Source organism: Ipomoea triloba, chromosome 5 (assembly GCF_003576645.1).
Source record: "Ipomoea triloba cultivar NCNSP0323 chromosome 5, ASM357664v1".
Taxonomy (NCBI): Eukaryota; Viridiplantae; Streptophyta; class Magnoliopsida; order Solanales; family Convolvulaceae; genus Ipomoea; species Ipomoea triloba.
In genome coordinates this window covers 28,267,212-28,291,873 of record NC_044920.1, presented here as the reverse complement: position 1 = coordinate 28,291,873, position 24,662 = coordinate 28,267,212, and the positions used below count along the sequence as shown (strand labels likewise).

Below are 24,662 nucleotides of genomic sequence, written 5' to 3'. Positions count from 1 at the left end.
TATGCATGAATATATAATGTATAAGAACCTCAACAAGGAATGGGTTAAAACTTAAAAGGTTAAAAAAGAAAAAATTAATAGATCAAGAAAGATCTATAACAGCTCTTTCAAGCCCTGGTACTTTTTGTTGGGATTAAAGGATCCAAAAACAGATTTCTTCTGTTTCTTGGGGGGTTTGTTTCCAAAAATGAATGAGCCTAGAGGAATTTTATTTTTACTTGTTGAGTGTGTCAAGTTTGGTTTACCTCCACCAAGCCCAAACTCCTGGCCCAGCCTTTTGAGTGTCTTCTCCACATCCAATTGAAGTATGGTTACATGATCCACTCCTGCTTGCAGTTCCTCACTGACTTTGTTGTTTTCTTGCTTCATGTTCAGGACTTCACCTTGGAACTTTGCAGCTTGGTGACTGCTGAATTGGATTTCTTCGCCTTCAACTCCTTCTTTCAGAGCTTTCGTGATTTCCTCCTGGATGTGATACAGAGATGATGACCTGCGCTTAAGTTCATCCTTCAGTGCCACGCTTTGGTCTACCCATACTGTAAGTTCGGTGTGTATCTCCCTAAGGTGTTTGAATATTGGGCGGACCTCTGTTCTGAGATCTTGTGTCTCAACACAGTTTTCTTGCGTTGATTTCTTTTGTTTGACTTTGGATAGTTCATGCTGCAAATCCTGGACTGTTGTCTTGAATTTCTGTACCTGATGAAACGAGGAGCTGAACCTTAGCCAGAACTCCAGATTTTCGTCTAGTATTGCATCAATTTCCATCCGGAGCTTTTCTTCTACGGGGGAGAGCGCAGGTTTATGCATGGTGGGTATCTTGAAGTCATCATATTCATCATCATCATTATCCTCATCTTCTGAGGACTGGGTTCTTGATTCTGGTGCTTTTGCAGTTAGAACAGGTGCTGGTGGTGGTGGCTTCACTTCCTTTGATTCTTTGTTGTCAGCATTCACCTTTTGACGTAATTGGTGAATCTCTTCATCCCTCTTTGCAATTGCAGTTTTCAACTCCCTAATCTGCAATGTGAATTCAAACTCGCAGTCCCTATCTTTCTTCTCCATTTCTGCCAGCCTCTTCTTCAGCTCTTTATAACTCCTGAGAACCGTTTTATATTCTTTTAGCATAGCTCTTTCTTTGTCCCCCATCCCGTTCAACAATGCCTCCCGCCAGTCTGCATCATCTTCGTTATCCATGATTATTTCTGCTTCCTTCCTCGAATCACTATCTCCAGATTGAGGCGAAGTACTCGTCTCCGTCTTCTCAATTTTCTTTGATGCTGCTTTACTCCCAGTCTTCTCTATTGTCTTTGATCCTAATTTATCCAGAGTCTTCTCTATTGTCTTTGATCCTAATTTATCCAGAGTCTTCTCTATTGTCTTTGATCCTAATTTATCCAGAGTCTTCTCATTTTTCTTTGATGCAAATTTATCCAGAGTCTTCTCATTTTTCTTTGATGCAAATTTATCCAGAGTCTTCTCATTTTTCTTTGATGCAAATTTATCCAGAGTCTTCTCAATTTTCTTTGGTGCTGCTTTATCCAGAGTCTCCTCAATTTTCTTTGATGCTGCATCTTCCTCTTCTTTTTTAGCAACAGTAGCAGCTGCATTGGGATCTTGCTTTTCAGCTTCTGTTTTAACTTCTTGCTCTCCTCCTGTTACAGAGGAGGCATTGGGATCTTGCTTTTCAGCTTCTGTTTTAACTTCTTGCTCTCCTCCTGTTACAGAGGAGGCACTGGAGGTTGAAGTTAAAGAATGATCGCCTGAACCCAGAGGATCTTCTGCTTTCTTTTCAATATTTTCCTTTGGATCGAATTCAGAAAGGGACTCGGCTTCACTTTGTGGTGAATCTGTACCCTCCTCCTCTTCGTCTTCCTCGTCTGATTTCACAGTATTCAGTTTCTCAGACAATTGATCAAGATTGCAGCGTGCTTCAGCAATGCTAGTCCTGAGGGTGCTGTTGTGGTTTTCAAGATCTTGGTTTATATTCCTGATATCATTCCACCTTTTCTCTATATCCTCTACTTGGGTGGTGAGATTTTCTTTGGAGACTGTTGTTGTTGCCTTGTTGACCTCCTCAAAGTTCTTAATCTTTTTCTGGAAATCAACGGCTTCTCCTCTCAATCTGTCTATCAGAATTGTCTGAGTAGAAACTGTAGTTTCCATGTTTACCACTTTATTCACAAGCCCGTCAATCTTCTCTACTAGTTGAGTCACAGTGAGAGATTCAATGGAGTTTCCATCAAGCTGTTCCTTGATTTTCTCCTGCAATGATTCTATGGCTTCACTCACTTCTTTTCTCGAGGTTTCTGACTTGTAAACCAGGTCACTAGTGCCTTTTTCGCTTGATTCCGTCTTCTGATTAAAAAGATCCGGAATCTCGAGAGAATTCATCCTCTTGCGAGCGTCTTCAAGCTTCTTGTATTCTTCTTTCGCCTCTCTCGCGGCTCTCACCTGCTTCTCCAGCAGCTCCGCTAGGGTTTCTCGGCATGATTTCAGCGCGGTTTCCGCCATCAAAGTCCGCGCCTCCTCGTCCTCGATCGCCTTACTCACCCCGAATTCGTCCTGCAATTTGCACACTCTCTGCTGCATTTCATCGATCTGATTCTCCATCCCCTTGTACCTGGCTTGCCCGCTCTGGAACGAATTCTTCACGAACTCCTTCGAGGTTTGCAGCTTCAGAATCTCCTTCTGCAGCTTATCGATCTCCTCGGTTGCTTGGTTCATCGTCAGTCCCGATTTCGGAGTAGTTTTCTTCACAATCTCCGGCGTCTCCGGTTTCTTCGGCTGCAGTTTGTTAGACACGGCCGCGGTTGTTATAACCACTTTCAGTTTCTTAGCCGGCGCCTTCGGGATGTTCGTCCCCGGGCGCTGGACTGGCCGGAAGTTCCGGCGGGCTTTAGGTGAGCCGAACTCCTCGTCTTCATCCATCTCCATCTGAAATTGTTCAGGGCAGAGAGTGGCTAGAGTATGGTTTGCGCTCTGCAAATCCTTGGATAACTTGTCGTACCTCTCCGCCAACGACCTAAAAGCGCGATAAGATTCTTCGATGAAGTTTATAAGCTCCGGCCGTCTCTTGTAGTACATCTCTGCTCTTTTTGCAAACGAGTCTCCGTCTTCAGAAATGAGCTTCACCATGTGAAACACCTTTTCCTCCATATCTGCATTGCCATCAAACCTCAGTTTTCACGTATACTAAGTTACTAACCAGGGGGAAAGTTAATGACGATGATCATGATGAAGCTATGAAGATTTTCACATGATTAAAAAGAAAAGAATCCTCCTAATCTTAATCTTTATTGTTCATTAATACATTATTCAAAAAAAAAAAAAAACAAATTTGCACATATCACCATACAAAAAATCCAAACAACACCATCAATTTCCACAAGCGTCCTCAATGATTTTGAATGCAAATACAAACTTCGAAATTTATTTCGATGTTACTGTGAATTTTATAGTTCATTTTCAAATTTTTCAGAAAGAAAATTTGATCATATAGTGTAAGCATACCTTGAAGGCTCTCTTCAAGCCATTTGGATTGCTTAGTCCTAATGTGGCTTGCCCACCACCATGAGTAGGCATTGCTTGCAGCCCTTTGTAACATCTTTTCCCAATCTCCTTTGTTTTTTTTTTCAATCTAAACAATAAATTATGTATTGAAACTCTTCCCCCATCATATAAAAACAAGAGGAAGAAAAGAAGTTGAAGAAACAAGACAATTAAGAAAACAAAACTGTCAAAAGCTAGATTTGTTTTTGGGAGAAGGAAAATGGTGATTGCAGTAAGGTCGCTTTGGCTAACTACGCCTAATGGTGTGGAGTAATTTTTGCTCCAAAATATGTGTGTTACCCTTAGCCCCAAATTATTTCATTTTTTTTTATATAAAAAGGTGTGGAGAATATTTCTTTTGTTTTTTTTTTTTCCTTTTTCAAGGATTTTTTTTTTATGTTTACCATAAATGTATGCATATATATACAGCATGTTGTGTAAGATAAGTTGTGAAGACGGGAGTCATTACCTTTATTTATATGTCCAATTCATTATGAGAATTCTTCCAGTATTATTATTTCATTCCCAAGATTCGAATTTGATACATTTCTAAATGGGAATTGGGAACTATGCCTTTAATTAATTTAAATTTTTGTAATTTCTTCTTTCTTTAAAAATTGTATAAAGAAATGAGGTATATGAGTATATCCAAATGAAAACAATTTTTAATGAAAATAACACTAATTAAAAAAATTTCTTTTAATAAATGGGACCAATTCTTGTGAAAATCTTTTCTTTTTTTTTTTTTAAATCATTGATAATAATAAATAGAGTAAATCTTGTGTGAGACCCGTAATACTTTTTAGTTAAAATATAATACTTTTTTATACATTTAACTAAAATGTATTACACTTCTCACCATAAAATGATCTCACATAAAATTATTTTAATCAAAGTTGTGCACATTGGCATTAACCATGTCACGATGTACATCCTCTTAAATATTTTTTTCAAGTCAGAATGTGAGGAACCCTTGAAGTTGGAGATTCAACCTTTTGATGGAAGAAGAGCGTAAGACACACTATTTTTTTAACACATAACAATTAACAAGGATAGTAGCAATGTTGTTTCATTGGTCCTGAGATCAGAAGAAAGAGTTGTATTCACAAAGCAAGTAACAAGTCTCAAGCATAGGCATGTTTCCATATATTTACAGCAGCTGTATTCACACTAAAGAATCAACAAGATCTGCCAATTTCCACTCATCCAGTCTACACTACAGGGTAATCTGAGAATCAAAGTATACTGCAATCAGTCCTGAGATACAAGTTCATGCATTATCATCACCAGATCGAAAGCGCTTCACCCCTTCCTCGTCGGTCCCTTCAAAAACCGTTGACATTGATGCAGATCTGACAGGTCGCTGTAACTCTAATCTAATAAAGAAACGATAGTAGTCCTAATCGCGTGGAGACCAACCGTGCAGCGGCTTCAAAAATTATTTAGCGAGGAAAGCCACTGCTCCATGTATTCCTTGGCATCTGCACATAGCATGCAAAATATATGTTAGTTGAGAGGATTCAATGGCAGTGAAGAAGAAACGGGTGAAGATTTGACCCAATTCAAGAATCATCAATTAAATCCACCAACTCAAACAATCAATGATAGAAACATCAAATGGCTTTTCAGCAATGCAAGAGACATTTCAAGAACCAAAGTGATTTGATCACACAAGACAAAACTCAAAAGCGCATTCATGGCAATGTAATGAAAAAGAAGTGGGGTCCCTTCTCAACTCTCACACAACATGTTCATCTTGATCGAATGTGAACCACAATTTTGGATGGGTTTGATAAAAACACAAAATTATAATGTAATTCAACGAGATAACATCACCCGAGCTCCAAACTAGCTCTGTCTTGCGTAAACCTTCTCCATCAAATACAGTTTGATACTACCATGGCAGGTCAAAGCAGTAACATGTAGGATGAAAATAAAAACAAAACCAATAAGGATAAAGATGAAACGATAAATTTAGTAGGAATAGTAATAGTACAAGATCAACATGCAATTTACTCGTAACTCATACAAGGACCAAGGAGTACGGACCATTATACATCATAGTAATAAGAATCTCGATCAAAGCAACTTTCATCTGATATAATGCAGGAAGCAAGCCTAACAGTTCAACATTACACCAATAAAAAGTCCATAAGATGTTTCAACTATCAAGATACAAATAGCATCAAATTTTGTGATTTCTGCAGCTTGGTATAACAAGATTTCTAGTAAATATGTTTTCGCAGCAGCATGTATATATATAGAAAATATAGTAACTTTTCATATTAACCCAAAAAAGCATCTAATAACAACAAATTAAAGCTAAAAGCAGCTCCTACCAGTAGAGTACTCAATAGGAAGGCTCTTAATGGCACTCGAAAACCGATTACTTGACTCCTCCTCAACCTCGAGTGCCTTGCATCCATTCCGATAGCAAGGAACCAGCACCCCAAAACTATCCTCGGCCTCGTCATCACTCTGGAAACCAGGGGCATGAGGTTCTAGCCACCCAATTGACCAGTCCGAGTCATCGGATTCGGATCCAGTTAAACAGGCACCATCAGATGGCACCAACACCATATCATACTCCTTATCTACCCTTCTCCTCTCTTCCCTACTCTTCCATTTTCTCTTCACCTTCCTAGATGGAGAGGTCACATTGGGGCCGGGACCCCTCACCGGATTGAACTTCAAACTATCGCCTTGCTCCCGGAACCCGAACCCCCAATCTTGCACAGAAGACCCACTAGGTGCAGGCTCTTTATCTTTTCCACCCCACCACCACCATGTGAAACGAGACAGAGAAACAGCCATTTCTTCAGATATGAGTAGAATTCGTTTAAAAACAATCCAAATATAAGTCCCAAGAACTGAATTCCATGATCATCAACAAAACATTCCAATGGAGCAAAACAAAACAAACCAAAACCAACAACTATCAGACAACAAAAATTCGTGGAAAAAGTAGGGTTTCAGTAAGATGATACAATACAGCTACTTCAAAAAACCAAATCATTCATCCATCCACCAATTCAGGCCAAATTTTTGCAGTAATTCACCTCCAATCCATCAACACACCAGCTCATTTCAGTCGGAATCAAAATTCCAAAACAATCTTCTTGAATACACTTCAAAGTTTTCACACATACGTGGACTCTGCTTAGCACTCCGAAAATTCAAAAACAAATCAGTAACAATGAAATGATTTGAGAAACATTGACAAACAATAAAATATACGGAGTATTAATTAATGAATTAGTTAAAGGGAATGATTGATTAGGGGACAAAATTGGGAAAATCCCACATTCAGGTCATCAACAAAGACTCTAACTTTCACTAACCCAACGCAGAAAGCTGGAAAATTTTAGACGGTGAAACCACCGGAAACAATGAATCTCTCGCCTGGAAGTGAACCGAGACTAAAAACCCTATCTTTCTCCCTCAAACCTCCAATCCCATTTCCCAATCCCCAGTCCCTCTCTTCTCTCGGAGACCACAACCACCCCTGCAATTACTGATATGGAGGCTACATATAAGCATCAGACGTGTACAAATATTTTGCACAAATCCCAACTTTTTTGCCAATTGCAGTTTTTCGTGAATTGAAATAATTATTTAGAGATTAAAAAAAAACAAAAAAACAAAAAAACAATGACTCCGTAATCCGTATATACAATATTTTAACAAGGAAGTTATGAACGTGGGATGAGATCATAGTATCTGTCAAATCATTTTCCAATATATTGAAAACCTGCATTATATTGACTATTGGAAACCGGTGAACCGTCGGATTGGAACAAAACTACAAAAATGGAAGAATTTGATGACATGGCTGACCTTCCTTGCTCTCCAAGGATCCCAATCAGTCAACCCAAAGAAAAAAATACTCTCCATACATTAAATTATATTGTTTTTTGTAGTACTTTTATTGGCTCCCGCTGATTAAAGCATAAAATTTTAATATGATTGTTGAGAGCCAATATTAAAATTAAAATCTTGTGATCATCAAATTAATTGTCAATTAACTCTCAGAGTTATTTCTCGAGTATTGAATTTTTATCTTATTTATGATTGCTTGCTGAGATAAAAATGAAGGTGTATTTATGTGTATATTATGGTTTTATTATATCAAGCTTGCCCTAAACATACTCTTGAACGCCAAGCAACCAAATATATATGGATTAAAATGGACATTATGTACACATCTTATCTTCTTCAGCAGTACAAAATGTGCACATCTTGTCATCAATTTATTGTCGGATATGTGGACTTTGAGAGTAATGTCTGACCCTTTCAATGATTTGATTATGGATTGACAGATTGTAGTGCTTGCTTAACCTTTTTATTGTTTTTGGTTGCATATGGCATATCTACACTTGAAGGTGGGGCAAAAAGAAAAAAAAATGGGAAATTTATTTTTAAGAAGTAATTATTGCTAAATTTTATTTGAGAAATAGTAAAAAAAACAAATAAAGTAGGTGTCAAAGACCTTGTGATCAAGCAGTATAAAGTGACTCTCTCAAATGGTAGGTTATGAGTTTGAGACTTAGTAGAGGCGATATTGACTCGTTGGACTTAACTCTGGCCGTCTCAACTCCGATGTCATCCCTGAATCAAAGTGTGTCATGTTATCAAGGAGTAAATCTTTTATCCCAAATGGTGCAAAAAAATAAACAAATGCCAAGAAAAGCAATGAATTCATTTTCCATTTGAATAATTTCTCAAAAAAAAATTCTTCCAAAAAAACATTTTCCTATGAATCAAACAAGTCATAAAGGTTGAAAACCTTTAATAATACAAATCATACTAACATACAGTATGTAATATGAAGTATATACGGAAATGACACTTTTGACCACAAATTATTTCACTTTTGAAAGAGAAATTTTCACTTTTGGTTTCTTGACTATTGTATATGAATCATACGGAATATTTGGTACTTGATTATTACAAATTTTTAATTAGGTGCATGACTATGTAATTTGTATCACATTTAGTCATATCGTCCAATTTATCGATCAACTATTGCCGAAAGAGCTCATTCCAAAAGGAGCAGTGCATTTGCTTATTCTGGAAGGATCACTACATTTACTTATTCTGGAATGAGCACTCCCGACAATAATTGGTAAAAAAATTGAACAGTAAGATCAAATGTGATACAAATTACATAGGCATGTACATAATTAGAAAATTTTAATAGTCAATAACCAAATGTGATTCATGTATAATAGTCATGAGATCAAAAGTAAAATTTAGACACTTTAGGAATTTTGGCCTCTATCAATTAATTTAAACAAATTTAGTTGTTTAATTGTCCATGATGTTACACTTTTAGTTATCGTCTCGTTGGCGTTATATAATTGCTAAGCTCCACTAACTTTATTTATAGTTCAAGGTTTAATTATACGTTTATGCATAGTTCAGTGGCTTATTTGACACTTATTTCAAAAAATTAATTCGCAAGTAGAATTACATTTTGGTATATAATTGATACTTTGATAGTGCTATTTACCTTTTTTTTAAAGAGTTAATTACAATTCTTGTCATAGATTTATAGATGGCAATTCATTTTTAATTTTATCTCTATTTGGTCATAGTATTATTGTGGACTTATGGCACAACAATTTTTTGTTCTCTATCATCAAAATCATTTAAATTTTAATTAAAAAAATCAAAATATTCTTATATTTAATAATATTTTAATAAGTTTATTAATAGAGAATAAAAATAGTGATACCATAAAAATATTATGATAAAATAATGTTGTAAAAAAAAAATTACCTATAAATTATAGGGAAAAAAATTATACCTAACCAACACGTGTTGGACTTCTCCAATAGAAAACCCATTTTCTGTTTCAATGTTTTTTCTTTTTTGGCCTCCCCTGCAACTCTGCAAGCTCCAGCAATCCAGCATCAGCAACTATTATATTGTTGAATTAATCAATTCGAAATTACTGATCCTGTTCATACTTCATACGACGCCATTTACCTCGCTTCATCATCGCCTCTTCTACAATCTCCTCTGTGATCTCCTTCTACAATACCCCAAATCTCAAGGTCCGTACTTCATTCCTCTTCCCCTTCATTTTCTTTCCTTCAATCATTATTCTTTGTCTATATTTCATCCACAATCGATATAAGCAACTAACAAAGTTTAACGCCATGATTTGAATAGAAGAATCGAATTTATAGCTCAAAATGCTTGGGCTTCAGTTGAAAACTTGAAATACGTACTGTTTTTTTTCAAAGTTAAAACAATGCAGCTAAAAATTTGGGAATTTTTGTACTTTTATGTGAAATTGAAGCAGATCTAGTTCTGCACATGAATTGGAACTGAACCTTGAGTGGTGGGAAGACTATCATCTTATGCTGTTGAAATTCTACTGCACCGTTACTTTAGTGTGACAATGCAGGCAGTTGATTCTTTTAAATTATCCCATGATTTGGGAATTTGCAATAATTGGCGGCATCACAGATTCTCTGTACAGGTATTATTGTTATCATGCTTTTTTTTATGTTTTAGCATGCTACGCTGGTAATGTAATATTGGCATTATTTCCACTGTAACTGTGAACAGTTTAGGGCCCCTAATTCCTTTTGAAGTTAAGGATTAGAATCCATAGTAAACTAGGGGACTTGTTGACACAGAAACTGGGTATTAATAACTGTTTCTAGCATTCTGTATTCTATGGTTTTTGGACTGAGAAAAAGTTTTAAGACATCTGGTTTTTATTTTTTAATTTTTGCATGCAATTGATAAATTGTTGCCTACATTTTCAGAAGCAGTATCATTGGAGCATTCATATCGCAAAGAGGTTACAATTTCAAAGACATTCTCTTCAATACAGATACTATCAGTTTAGGTGTAATTCATTATTAACACCAAGTCAACCTGTTGACATTCCATGTATAAAGAATGTTGTTGTAACATTAACAAGGTAATTCTTCTTTTGTATCAACATATATGGGCTATGCTTACATTAGATAGGCTTTGATTTCATCCTTTCATTGTTAAAAGCCCTTGATTGATTTGTTATCTACAACTTAACAGTGCATTGTGCATGGGTTGCTATGGCAAGAACAGAATTTGTCACCTCCAGAATTTGATTAACACATTTCATGCCATTGCCCAATTTATTTTAACTAAATGCATTTCTTGATTCATGATTTCATGCAGACCTTGTAATTGTTTACAAATTAGCAGTCTTTTTCTTAAGTTGATTCCAGCAGTTGGTACGATTGTTTTTGGTATATGGGGTCTAGGACCACTCCTACACCAAAGTAGAAATGTATTCCTTCAGGTAAGTCTCTGTCCTCAAATCCACTCCTTTTCTGGATAACCCAGTTTAGATTACAATGTGTGTCCTAAAATCTGCAGAAGAGTGACAGTAGTTGGGGCAAGAGTGGCACATATCGCTTTATGACCTCTTACCTTCAACCTTTGGTGTTGTGGACTGGAGCAATGCTATTCTGCAGGTCAGTTAGTGCAATTGCATTGCCTTGTCTCATGCAAAAAAAAGTAAATACATAAATAATAGTGTTGCCTTTTGGTTACTTTATTCTCTGGTTTTTTCTTCTTACAGAGCATTGGATCCAATGGTGCTTCCAACAGAAGCTAGCCAAATTGTTAAGCAACGACTTCTGAATTTTATCAGATCACTATCGACAGTATTAGCTTTTGCTTATTGTTTATCTAGGTGAGGGATATATCATTCAGTGCTTCTCATGTTGAAAGCTCCTAACTTGGTTAAATCATTAGACTTACTGGTCCTCTGATAAAGTTTTTCACTTTTTAGAGGACTGAGCATCTTGAATATTTACTGCAGTGTAATTCAGCAGGTGCAAAAGTTTTTCATGGCTACGATTGATCCCACTGATACTAAAAATGTACATCCTAGAGCTTTTCATCCATTTCTTTCATATACATATGCATTGATCAACTAAATGTAAAACTTGCCAAAGACCTTATAGTCTAACAGTATTAGTTTGTAGCACTAGGTACGAAGTCTCAGGTTCAATCATCATTACATTCAGATGTATTAAAAAACTAAATATAAAATTCTGATACTATTGCAACCTTCATCACTAGCTTAAGTTTTGTGCGATTGAACATTTGGACCATTTTTTCTGGTGGGGTGGTGGTGGTTGGGAGGTGGGAGGTGGGGATTTCTCTGCTTGAAAGGCTTGCACATTCAAGTATTCAACTTTATTTTCATGAATATACTGCTCTACAGATTTTCACAATATGTATGTCTAATGTGTTCTTGTTTGCAGATGGGATTCCAGTTTGCAGGAACAGCTGTATACTCTGCAGTATGGATAGCAGCAGTGTCATTGTTTATGGAGTTGCTAGGTTTCTCTACCCAGAAGTTGCTAACTGCTGGAGGGCTTGGGACAGTCATGCTGACTCTTGCTGGTCGTGAGGTATGTTTCAAACCTTATTCTTGCGTATTTGACTAGCATTAAGCCATTAACTTCAATCGAGCCCATCTTAGAACAGGGGCATGTGGATATTTAGTTTGTTATGTTCTCTTTGCTGATGAAGATGTTGGTTCAATTATTTTGTCATGTCCAGATCCTCACCAATTTCCTTTCTGGCGTAATGATCCATGCAACTCGGCCATTTGTCGTGAATGATGTGATTCATACTAAGATTGAAGGCTGTGAGGTCTCTGGAGCTGTTGAGGTTTGTCTATTAATCTACTATTCTTGTATTACAACTGCTTTAGTTGATTATGCATCCAAATATAAATAGCTTTAGAATGAAAAAGAGATTCTTTGCTCTACAACTCATATTTTAATTTCTAGAATGTGAGTTATGTTATATTGTTTAAGTAGCAAATATCAAGCAATTCGTTTTGCTGATGACTTTAAGTTAGGAGTCCATAGTGCCTCTATAAAACATTATTATTCTCCATGTGCCACTTTCCTGTGAGTTCTTAAAATAAAATGCACTATTCTTGGCAGCACATAGGTTGGTGGTCACCAACAATTATAAGAGGTGAAGATCGTGAAGCTGTTTATATTCCAAACCACCAGTTCACAGTTAATATTGTGAGGAATCTTAGCCGTAAAAGCCATTGGCGTATAAAAACTCACCTGGCTATCAGTCATCTGGATTTCAATAAGATTAATGTAAGTTTGTTAAAACAGAATTTGAACTGAGTTACGGTTGCTCAAGGGCAGTAAGATTTTATGGCTCATATTACGGTTGGGGATACTATCTTTGTGCAGAATATTGTTGCTGACATGCGGAAAGTTTTGGCAAAGAATCCTCAAATAGAACAAAAGAAGTTGCATAAAAGAGTATTTCTGGAAAATATTAACCCTGAAAACCAGGCCCTGATGGTCAGTTTAAATGTTAATATGACATTTTGTTCTTTCTTTTAAAGTTTATCCTGCTTTCATATTTTACCCGAAATGTGCAGATCCTGGTATCTTGCTTTGTTAAGACCTCACGCGTAGAAGAGTACCTCTGTGTCAAGGTGAGCACACATTCCTACTGTCCTACCAAATTTACTGCTATGTTAGCTTTAATTGTTTTGGCCAAGAACATTGGAAAACTGACATTTTTTTGCCAAAAACTAGGAAGCAATGCTGTTGGATCTACTCAGAGTTATTCGACACCACCAAGCTCGACTCGCTACTCCCATCCACACGGTGCAGAGAGTTAGCGATGAAGACTTAGGTTACATTCCATATGTTGATCCTGCCTATCATGGAGCAGCATCATCAAAGCGTCCAATGCTACTTCCTGAGCGCCATTATAAATTCAAGGGAGATCAGACAAAACCCACATCAGTGCAAGAAAATGGTGAGGGTGACACCAAGACTACTGAGCAGGCAACACATGACAAGAAACCTGGTATCGCGAATAGAGTAGCTCATTCCAAATTTCATGATGTTGATGATGTCATGGAAGACCATAAAGGTACAAACAAAACTTCATCTGATGCCGAGCAGCACAGTAATGCAACACTGAAAGCAACCTCAGAAACAACCTCCAAAACCGACCAAAAGTCTGGTATTGTGTCAAGTTCTGATTCTGGTGATCCACAAGACATCTCCGTCAACAAACAGCAAAAGAAACTAAGTAGGGGAAGTGTTCTTTCGGCCACATTGCCAGAGAGTAGAAGAGAAGCATTAACGTCACAGCCATCATCAAAGCCAGCCTTAGAAGACAATATAGTTCTTGGTGTTGCTCTGCAGGGTTCAAAACAAACCCTCCCCATCAAAGAGGGGATAAAGCCATCCCCATACCAGGCAGAAGCGAAGGAACTTGCTATTTCTCATAGTAGCAATGGCTCCATCGTTGCAAAACCAGATAAGCAAGAGAATCATCAATATCCAGACAGTTCGAGTATTACGACTGTTGATTAGTTGGAAAAGCAGGAATAGCATGGGCTTTGCACTAGGCTACTCGTTATATTTCATGATTAAAATTATATTGGTGCTTCATGATTAAGCATGTGTATCTAATGATGTTGCTGATTTAGGTTATTCAAGATCATTTGTTTGATTGTGACAATCTAGAAAAGCTATTTAATGAAATATTTGTGTACCAAGCAATAAACCTAAGTATACACAATCTCTCCCACCACTGAACACTGAAATTATAGTAAAAGATGAATGTTTTCTATATAAATGAACTAAGAGTGGGTGGTGTTTTATTCTCTGACTATTACACGGCAAAAATAAAATGCTCCGGTCACGGATAACAAGGAGTAACAAATAATATAACATCTATACGGCCAAAACCACACATCCATTGGTAAAAGTAACTTCAAGCCTCGCACATGCAATTGGGAGCAGGGTATGTATATAGAGATTGACCTGGTTTGCGAAGTCTGATCTGCCCTTGTCGGTTTGTATGTCCTTCAACCACCGCCTCTTTGAACTCCGGCCAGCTCAGGTTTTTGTTTAGGAAAAGCTGACCTAGCAGTTGCATGTTGGGCCTTATCGTCTTTGAATTATAGTAAGTTCTATGTCCCGCCTGTAAATTTCACAATGTAGTGAGAACAGCAATATGCAAACCGAGTCTTAGTCTTTGTTAGTATAAGACTATTGATGTCAAATCTGTTTAAGATCAAACATCTACGCGTAATAATCCAAATCCATATAAAGGAAAGAAAAAGAGAGATATAGATCAAGTGCTTACCATTGCATTATGCATATTTCCGGGTGATGCCGAAATGAAAATATCACTATGCATGCCAACATAGTAATCTACTGCAGCAAGCAAGGAGGCCTTTCCTTTTATAAGGGCTCTTTCCTCCGAAGTGGCAAGGCTCTTCTTGTCCTCCATCAATGGAAACAAACTTCTTAATGGTGAAATCCTGGCTTCCCCACCATAAACCTACAAAATGTGACATCAACGACAATTAAACAACACCAAGAGAACTACATATATTAAAACAAACAATCCAGCGCCACGAAGAGGGAAGGGGTAGTTTTCCAGACCTTATGGGAGGCAAGATATAATCGAGTATTGTTGCCAAATCCCAAAGCAGCTAGCAACAATCCAACTTCTTCTGGGGTCAATGGACAGCGGCCCTGACTCCTCAACTCCTCATCAGTAAATTGAGAGTTTAGGACCCTTCCCTGCCAAATCCTCTGCCGATACTTAGCTAGAGATAACTTCTCAGCCTTACCTCCACCAAAATCACAAGCTGAATGAGCAGCCATGTCCTGAAAGGAAACAACCCGTTTAAGAATTCCAACATATGCATGATATTTATATAGACAATAAAACTTCAAGTGAAAAGGGAAGTGCAATATGAATTATCAAATGAGGAAGAGTGGATCTTGCTACTTATTCTTATCAGGATATTAGTCAGAAAATATAACATGACAAGTAAGCAATCAACAAATTCGTTTAGGAAAAAGAGCCATGACTGATGAGAATGTATTTAAATTAAATTAATTTTATTTGAAGGCAAATACTACTCCCCTGGGCAGATCTTGTAACAATAATCTCATTTCTTCAAGGTAGTTTACCATGGTATAATCAAGTAAACCGAAATTTTAGTTATAATTATGAAAACCTCTACAATAGACCACACCTTATCAAAGCGTAGGTGAATGGCTACAAACTTCCCCGCTCCTTCTTTGTTCTCTTTATCCTTAATCTCTCCAAGGTAGTTAGCACCAAGCTCATCAACATTACTATGAGGATATCTCAGGCGATGAACAAGAGCATCTCCAAGAGCTGTAATGTGAGGCACAAAAGCTAGTGCTTGAAAGTTAACTTTACAGCGTAGATGTTGGATTTCCTGGGGCATGTTGTCAAATGCCAAGCGGTGGGAAAATGGTGAAATGGCAGCGATCCCATAACTGTGACATTCACAAATTTTACATATCTAAGCAAGGTTCAACTGTTCAAGTATAAAACATAGGAAACACAAAAAGAAGCTAAAAATGATAATTAAATAAACTTCTTTCTCAGCAGAAGTAAACTATTCCTGTGAAAAGATCAGTACATTATTACTCGCAGCATGATCTTCAAATCACCATTACAAACAACTCTATCATCTATCTTTTATGTGTTATAGACAGTCACGGATTGTTGCCACTAAATCCTCTGAACCACTCTCTTGTGACTGTGCCTCTCGTATTCATGTATATATAATTATATATATATAGATATAGAGGTGTAAACACACCTCTATATAGATATCATGAGTAATACAAGCATTCTCTCTTCAAATATAACATTTTGAAATCAACTATATTAGCAATAAATTATGTGGCATCTGACACTATTTATTAAAATTAAAGTGGGTAACATTTACTCCCGTGCAAGCATAGATACAGAAAGCTCTCAGCTACAAAATACACTAGCGACATGCAGCCTTAGAACTTTGGGTAACAAATCAATCATCTTAACTGACCTCTTAAGGACTGGCAACACATTCTCTAAATACCAATTTGCAGAAGCATGAACTGGCGCTGTCTTGATTCTGGTAGGTCGAATAGCTGAGGCATAATAGCCCCTTGTGCTCCAAGAGAATTCATCGGGCAGCTCCTTTACTATAGATATATCATCTTTCAAAACATGGATGAAGTGATCCACATCAAAGATATCCATGAAAGAGCTTCAAGACCCCCACCAAAAAATAGTAACAGTAAAATATAAAAAAGGTTAGGTCTTACACTTTAGAATTGTTACAACTTAATAGCTTAAAACAAGAACTAATATTATCAGTTTAATATAAAAATGGATCGATGATAGGTACCTTGAATCTTGCCAAACAGGATTTACCTCCAAATAAGGAATCACAAGAGTGGCATTAAGAATTTTTGCAATAGCAACTGCATCACAAATCTGTTTAACCAAATTATGCAAATCCTTAATAGAGCTGAGTAGTAATTGTCATCCAACTCAAAAATCACATTCATCTCCATCCTCGTGAACTCATAAAGATATATCATATATGATACTTACCCCCATTCTCTGTTGATTCAATCCTCCATCAAGGAACACCTGAATGTATCCCTCAGACTTTTCGGGTAGTGCTGCGTGAGAATGAACATTAAATTAGAGAAAGAAAGGATAAGCCATGACAACAACATCAAGTTGACTGAATTTGGGCTCCTAATGCAAATAGTTGAAACTAAAGAGAACACTGAATAAGTGAATTAAATTGACCGATTAACAGATTCGAAATCACTTACTGGAGACAACACTGGATTCAGTGTAGGGATTCCATCCTTGATTAGACAAAGGCATCCATAACTCAGACTGCTCTTCATGGGTCTAAACAGCAAAAAAGAACCCGTCATAGAAAATAATTGCTCACAATAAGAAATAAATAGTTTCTTTGCATCAAGAAAAGTAACTTAAGAAACATTTACTAACAGATTGGCGTTGCAAAGCACTCTTGAAAAGGCGTGAGTGCCTAGTTTTTGGAGCATTCCATTCCTGCACAAACAAACAAATTATTGATGAATTTAGGAAATCCCCCAAAAGGCAAGCCCTAACAAACAGAATTTGAAACAATTAGGCAGTAATAGAACCTTGTCTTTATCCAGTTGTCCAAACCCAAATCACTGACACTAAAAATATAGAAAAAGACACCAGTTTGTGCACAGTTCATTATAATTGTAATATTGTACCTTTCCAGCTTATTTTCAAGATTTTGCATCAAGGAAATTGATACCATCTAATGACAGATTTTAGTTTCCTGCCTCAGTTCTTCATAGTTTTGTTTTATCCCATCTGCAAACTTTCACATCCTACTTGATGGAAGCACTCTTTACTGCCACTCAAGCAGCACTAGCCTATTATGTTTATAGCAGCAAACTACAGTCCGAGGCCCGCACAGGCCAGGCGCAGGGGAAATAAGAGCAGTAGAGAACAGAACAAGGAAGTTAATACCATCTAAAGAGAGTTTTTAGTTTCCTGCTCAATACTATTTTCTTACCTCAGGAGTGTACTTATTGTCTTCACTTCAGCTGCATTCGACTAGATAGAGAGTAAATGAGATGAGCCTAAAAGAATTGCTCCTGGTTTTCTAATATCAAATAGAAATTTATTAATTCTATTGTCAAAGTACCCATATTGAAAGCACCTGTCTTAATCTTAATTGCTAAATAGCCTAAATACAACGCCATCCGTAATTTCATCATTAGTCAGAAAATCCCCTCAACTTTCTCATCCAGGATCAAGTCCAACATAATGGAACTCTTGTTAGATTTCCATTTCTTGAACCACAAATTTGGCAAAATAATATCAAAACACCTTTATTACTTTTTTTTGCCAGTTTCTCTTCTCCTTCAGAAGTAGATGCAAATAACTTGTCACCAAAACATACCTAATCTTTTATTTAAATATCTACCCTGTTTCTGCTTCAGTTTCACAATGCATACTGCAGAAATATACTAAAGACTAGTAAATCCTCTTTTAATCTCTGTTTAACACATCATAGGCAAATCAACCTGTTTTATAACTGCCAAACCGGGAATAAACCCCAAATTGAATCCCAAGAATTATACACTACTAACTCACATATTACCTTCCCACTGTTCCACCAGCCACTCTTACAAAAAAACAATTTCTACAAATCTGAATAGAGAAAGAACTCAAAAAAAACCTCCAAAAATAAAAACCATACCTTCGCCCAAATATAGACAAACTAATGATTAATAACTATAACTCCCACAAGATTACAATATTCTAAACTAACTTAGGCCAGTACTCTGAAATCCTTCACTTTATTCCCACCCTTTTTCAGCAACCATGTGTGCTTGATCTTAAGAGAGCCACTTGTCGGGAAGGTGGAAAAAACAACAACTAAGAACGAAATTGGTGTACTAAAAAAAACTAAGAATGAAATTTAGGAACATATTCATGTGGGGTGCCGTATAAACACATTTAACATGATGCTGAAAATACACACTTACAAAAGAAGAATTAAAAGTATAATTTTTTTTTAAACAAATGGACTGAGAGATTATTACCGTGAGAACAGATGGTGAAGCATGGCTGAACGAAGTGAAGAGGCTGGGGAAGAAAATGGGTAAAAGCAGGACAAAAAGGGAAGCCATTGCTCCCCCTCTGCTACTGTGGCAGTGATAAACACTCATGACGGTAGCGGATCCAGTTGGCGGCAACAGAGTCGGTGGAGGAGAGAATGGCGCTGGCGGGTGGCGTGGGTAAAGGTAGGTATTTGATTCTACCACTGATCTAGAAGACAAAGGAGGGGGGACTGTATGAGCCTCAAAACAGAGTCTTGACGACAATACAAGATGAAAACAATGAATGCACTATTCATGGAGGAGAGAGAGAAAAAAGCAAAGCGGGTCCATCATCATTGTCAGCCTCAGTAAAAGCATCTCACATGGGGCACCTATCTCCACACCTCTCTACTCCACAGTACTCTGTACACAATTACACTTCCGTAGTCTACAATCTACATTTATTAAATACAGAACGTGCTATACACTTCACAGTAATAATGTATACACCGTCTACCTCTCATTTTGTTGCAAAAAAGGCCTTAATTTTTGAGTCATCAGACAAACTCGCAGTTGAAACATGTATTGAGTAAATTTTATTTTTGTTGTCCAGAGAATTACAAGAAAGTAAATCAGTCTATGTCGTCTATATTTGATATATTCAAACTAATAAAGTTAATAAATGACCACAAAAAATATTCAGTTTATGTTGTCCATAGCAGACGGCCTCAAACTAAGAACACCAATAGATCGTTTCAGTTAAGAATAGAACTTTAAACCTTGTGATTACTGAGTTAACAAGTTAACAGTCTGATCAATTTAACTAATTTATTCCAACAAAACTTTAATATATTCATCACAGTTCCTCATTAATGCACAATATTATAATACACAACAATAATACATAAATGTGCAGTAATATATTTTGTACAGACATTAGAACAAACACTTGGTGGGGAAGTGGGAAAAACCTGGCTTACAGCTGCAGTGAAGGGACGAAATTTGGAGTTTGGTGTGGTGGCATGTGAGTATGAATACGTAGCCTTATTCCAAGTGCCACAAAGTCATCAAAGCAAACAAAGAAAATGCAAAAAATTGGAAGCAGCGATGGACATCCGCATCAAAATGCGCACAAATAGGGATGAGAGAGAAAGAACAAGTGTTGACAAAGGTGTCGTTTTCGGAGGGCCAGCAACGGCTAGCTAGATTGATTGATAAAGCCATAAAAGAAGATGGGGATGTGAGAAGAACGATAGGTGTCAATCAATCATTTATTCGGTGATAGATTTATTTGAGATTTGCTTTCTTGACGGGTTGACGTACGGAATACGGATTAATAATTCGAAAAAACTAATAACTACAATCTCAAATCTTACTCCTTCAATTTTATTTTTAATTTTATAAATTTTTTTGACAGCCACTAATAAATTATCTATTTTATGTGGTTTTAATACAAATGTTTATATCAAAATTTTTGTGTGTGTAAGTAAAAAATAATAATACCCAATATTTTCCGAAAAATGTTATCCATCTTTCTAATTTAAAGATGTTATTAGTTTAAACAGATACATTGGCCTACAATACAATATTATATTATATTGTAATAAATTTGAATAATCAATTATAAAAACAAATATAAAGATTAAAAAACAATATATTATGATAACAATTTAAAATTGTGTATTGCAAATTTTAAAACTTCGTTAGTACAATTTTAATTTATTTCAAGGTCAAATGTCATTTGTTTTCTCCTTAAATTATACAACAATAATATTATTCCTCCCTTCATTATACTATTTTTGGTCCATCAATTGTTAGCAATATAACTTTTCTCATTGTAAAATTATCTGGAAATTAGTTGAACTTGAATATTAAAAAAAAAAAGTCACATCATAGACATTTAAGAGATCAAACTCATAAAAGTGACATTGAGAGGCGAGTTATGATATTTCTCAATAATTTTATAGATGAAGAATGTAACTTTTTGTTGATTATATTTATTGCAAAAATACAACATATTATACAAATTTGCCATGAAATATTTATTGCAACATTTCTCTCTCTGTATATATACACACACACACTAGTTATTTAATTGTTATAATAACAAAATGTCAACCCAGTGGGGTAGCTCAAGTGGTAAGTGAGCTATCTTTGTGGAGAGGAATTTTGGGAGAACCCAGGTTCAATTCCCACCATAAGTGATGATTCCTCATGGGCCAACCCTGTAAATTTACCAAAAATAATAAAATGTCCATTAGTTTTTGTTGTTAAAATGTTATAAAATACTTTGCAATGAGTAAGTTAATAATAATAATAAGTTAACATAATATTATGTTACTGATGTTTGTACATAAATTAAAAAGTAATTATAGAAAGACGATAACTTTATAAATGTTTTATCATTGTACAACGAATAAATCAAGATGTACAAATTATCAATGCACATTATTAAACCAACATAATTTGTATTCTCATTTTAAGAGCGGAATTAATATTATAATTATTATAAACTTGAAAGTTTTGTAATGGTAAGATATTATGCTTTGACTTATTTAGATGGATGGTGTGAATGTGCCAACATTTTTATACGATGAAGTGTTATCAACTAACCTCTCTCATACATGTAATAGTGTAATACAGTTGTTAAATACGAAGTAGGAAGAATTGGGCAGTTGTTTACACCTAACAATATGACATATGCCAGTTTCTGTAAATGTAAATTCAGACTCCGTATATGATATTTACCAGTAGTCAGGTTGCAGGTGCAACCATTCAATAACTGTAAGCTGTGCCCTCCATCAACTCTTAACAATAATACACACAACATATACCTAATTTCTAAATGCAATCAATATTTTCAGTCTAATAATTATGGTAAGTTGGAGTGATGAAAGTGGTGACATTGAATTAAACCATTTAGACCCTTTTTTTTTATAGAATTTTTAGGATTCAATACTGAGAAGGTTTCTGTTTCTGTTACAATGTAGTATTTGTTCATCCATGTAAGAGTGTAAATTGGGACACCGGGTGCCACTAGACCACAAGGTTTTTGGCGTATAATTTAGTATTCTTGTACCATTTACAGGGCGTTTGGTTGGGAGGAGGGAATTAGGGGGGAAAAGAATTGTAATTCGGTGGAATTACAATTCAATGAATAAAGTATGAATTGAAATTACAGTGTTTGGTATGCAGAAATAAGAGTACAGGGAATTGAAAAGTAAGAAGCGAGAAAATGACTAAAATGCCCTTATGTTGTGGTAGATATTGTAGTAATAGTAGTAGTAGAAGAAATAATAATAATAATAATAATAATAATAATAATAATAATAATAGTACTAAGAAGGAGTAATAATAATAATAATAATTATTTCAAATAATAATAATAAGTACAATAATAATAATAATAATTCTTTCAAAATAATAATAATAATAATAATTCTTTCAATTAAAAAAAAAGACAAGGGTATGGGAGGAGGGGCAAAATTGTCTTTACACTAACAAATTGCCCCTCCTCTCCGCCGAATTGCAATTCATGGGGGTACCCCATGAATTGCAATTCCTCATTTGGAAGGAATTGCAATTCTGTAGAATTGCAATTCCCTCCAACCAAACACTGTAGTTTGGGAATTCACTGAATTGCAATTCATTAAATTGCAATTCCCCCCAAACTACGTCCAACCAAACAGGCCTTTATATTTTTTTCCTCAGATATAGATACGTTTTGATGTTAACAACTAGAAAGCCCATAAGGTGTGAGGAAATTGGATTAGTAGAGTGGGACTAAATTACTCATTCTGTTGGGCCCAATTGAGGATAGGTGAAGTGTCCAACAAATTTCATAGGGAATCATAAATACATGTTATTTTTAATATACTGAAGTTACATTATTTGTATACTGAATATTTATTATTTGATAGTATATCAAATAATTAACTTTTTACATATAAATAATGTACTTTCAAAAAATGAATATTTAGGGTGTGTTTGGTTCACACATGGGAATCGGAATCGGAATGGGTATCAAATACTTGGTAATGGTAATGGGTTTTGGTGAAAGTATTTACCATGTTTGGTAGTTGGGTGGAATGCGAATGATTATTAATAGTTGGAGAAGAAAGGAGGAAGGGAGATGAAACCCTTATTTAATAAGGGTATGTGTTTTCTCATTAATGGGGTATTCCAAACCCATAGTAGCATTCACAAAACCTATCAACCAAACACAAGCAATCACTTTCATACACATTCATTATGTCTAAACCCACCAACCAAACACACCCTTAATATATTAAAAATGTATCTTACGTTAATGGTTCGTCTTATAATAATGTGGACTATGGTTCATTGTATAATGATTGAAAGTCTAATGAATGAGCATAATTTAAGAGATATTTATAAAAATGAACCATCTTTTTTATTTTGTAGGTCAATTTTTTTTTTTTAATGTTATTTTGAATTTTTCTTCCGATAAATGTTAAGCAGGACAATAAAACGATAAATCATACTCCGTACCAATTTATTAGAGTGTGTCTGGAAAAGAAGTAAGGAGGTCTACCACTTTAATTGCTATTTGGAAAGTCATTTGAATAAATTGTAATTCCAATAATTCACCATTCCAACTGTATACATTTTAAGTAGAGGAGTAAAGAGTTTTTTATTTTATTTTATTTTATTTTATTTTACTCGCAATTAGCATTGTAAATGTGAATGAATGGCGTTTTTAATTTAATTATCATCGTCTACTTTATTTATAATACAAAATAGCATGAATATTAAATTATTCAAATTTAATGATACTTATAAAGCCAACACAAAATGAAAACTTCTCAAGAATATAATCAAGAAACCACTCACACCAAATTTGCATCACTTGAACTCCACGGGAACGAAATTATATATTATAAGGTAAGCAATCATGTATACAATTAGTAGTTTAGTACAAAGGCAATACCAATAACCAATACATGAAAAGTAGTTCGAAAGTAAAATTAAGTATTTTGAACTAACTATCATATATATTTTTCTTTAAGCAATTTAGAAATGCCATTCCCAAGTCTTGAATTTAGGTAATAATTGTTGCTTTTTCTTAGATACATCTGAAACACCTAAATTAGTATCAAGAAAATATCAATTTGAGACAGAAATGGACGTAAAGGAACAAAAGAGAGAATCATAATATTATCATGAAAATTTGTGTGAGTACATTCAACCGTAATATATTAATACAAGAATATTATAATTCTGATATTAAATTGAAGCATGTGTTTCATCTTAATTAGAAGCATAAGTTGATAATTGTACTGCACATTTACGTTTATATATTACGGAGTATATTATATGCTCAAGTAGCTCAACACTTAGAAAATATGGTATTGACACAATAAAAGCTTACAATATGTTGAATTTTGTTAGCCTTTAAATGCCGCTTAACAAATAATGGGTAAGTTCAAAGAAATTATGAATCATATGATCATTGGCGAGATAATTTTATTGGGCTAATACCAAACAGCAAACTTTGATAGCCCACATCCGAATCCAAACAATAAGGTCCAACACTCCAACAACGTTTGAACTTCGAACTCAGACCTTCACGCGTTCCCTCCAGCTTTATCTTTAAAAAAAACCACGGGGCGAGTGGGCCCCCTTCTCGCTTCA

At 35.5% G+C, this 24,662-nt stretch overlaps 4 protein-coding genes across 5 annotated transcripts; 1 reads left to right on the top strand and 3 right to left on the bottom strand.

The window, feature by feature from the left end:
• Positions 1–67: 67 nt before the first annotated feature.
• Positions 68–3,604, bottom strand: LOC116018741 (kinase-interacting protein 1). The gene is made up of 2 exons (XM_031258716.1): positions 3,511–3,604; positions 68–3,158 (listed from the first exon to the last, which is right to left on the bottom strand). Exons 1-2 carry the CDS (start codon positions 3,602–3,604, stop codon positions 94–96), a joined length of 3,159 nt encoding a protein of 1,052 aa, XP_031114576.1. The 3' UTR covers positions 68–93.
• A 998-nt stretch (positions 3,605–4,602) lies between these two features.
• LOC116021294 lies at positions 4,603–7,202 on the bottom strand. The gene is made up of 2 exons (XM_031261920.1): positions 5,889–7,202; positions 4,603–5,030 (listed from the first exon to the last, which is right to left on the bottom strand). The coding sequence occupies exons 1-2, from the start codon at positions 6,361–6,363 to the stop codon at positions 4,981–4,983; spliced, it is 525 nt and encodes a 174-aa protein (XP_031117780.1). The 5' UTR covers positions 6,364–7,202; the 3' UTR covers positions 4,603–4,980.
• A 2,192-nt stretch (positions 7,203–9,394) lies between these two features.
• On the top strand, positions 9,395–14,079 carry LOC116019356 (mechanosensitive ion channel protein 2, chloroplastic-like). Of its 2 annotated transcripts, none has more exons than XM_031259531.1 (13): positions 9,395–9,608; positions 9,860–10,039; positions 10,332–10,489; positions 10,729–10,852; positions 10,930–11,027; positions 11,135–11,248; positions 11,378–11,438; positions 11,826–11,975; positions 12,127–12,237; positions 12,519–12,686; positions 12,786–12,899; positions 12,980–13,036; positions 13,140–14,079. In XM_031259531.1, exons 2-13 carry the CDS (start codon positions 9,959–9,961, stop codon positions 13,929–13,931), a joined length of 2,028 nt encoding a protein of 675 aa, XP_031115391.1. In that variant the 5' UTR covers positions 9,395–9,608; positions 9,860–9,958; the 3' UTR covers positions 13,932–14,079. The 2 variants fall into 2 exon arrangements, with proteins under 2 accessions (XP_031115391.1, XP_031115392.1); XM_031259532.1 differs by having other exon boundaries at positions 9,857–10,039.
• An 85-nt stretch (positions 14,080–14,164) lies between these two features.
• Positions 14,165–19,351, bottom strand: LOC116019357 (O-fucosyltransferase 39-like). Its single transcript, XM_031259534.1, has 10 exons — positions 19,011–19,351; positions 17,410–17,472; positions 17,226–17,307; positions 16,996–17,066; positions 16,787–16,875; positions 16,442–16,645; positions 15,614–15,884; positions 15,012–15,239; positions 14,710–14,907; positions 14,165–14,544 (listed from the first exon to the last, which is right to left on the bottom strand). The coding sequence occupies exons 1-10, from the start codon at positions 19,134–19,136 to the stop codon at positions 14,335–14,337; spliced, it is 1,542 nt and encodes a 513-aa protein (XP_031115394.1). The 5' UTR covers positions 19,137–19,351; the 3' UTR covers positions 14,165–14,334.
• Between the last annotated feature and the right edge of the window lie 5,311 nt (positions 19,352–24,662).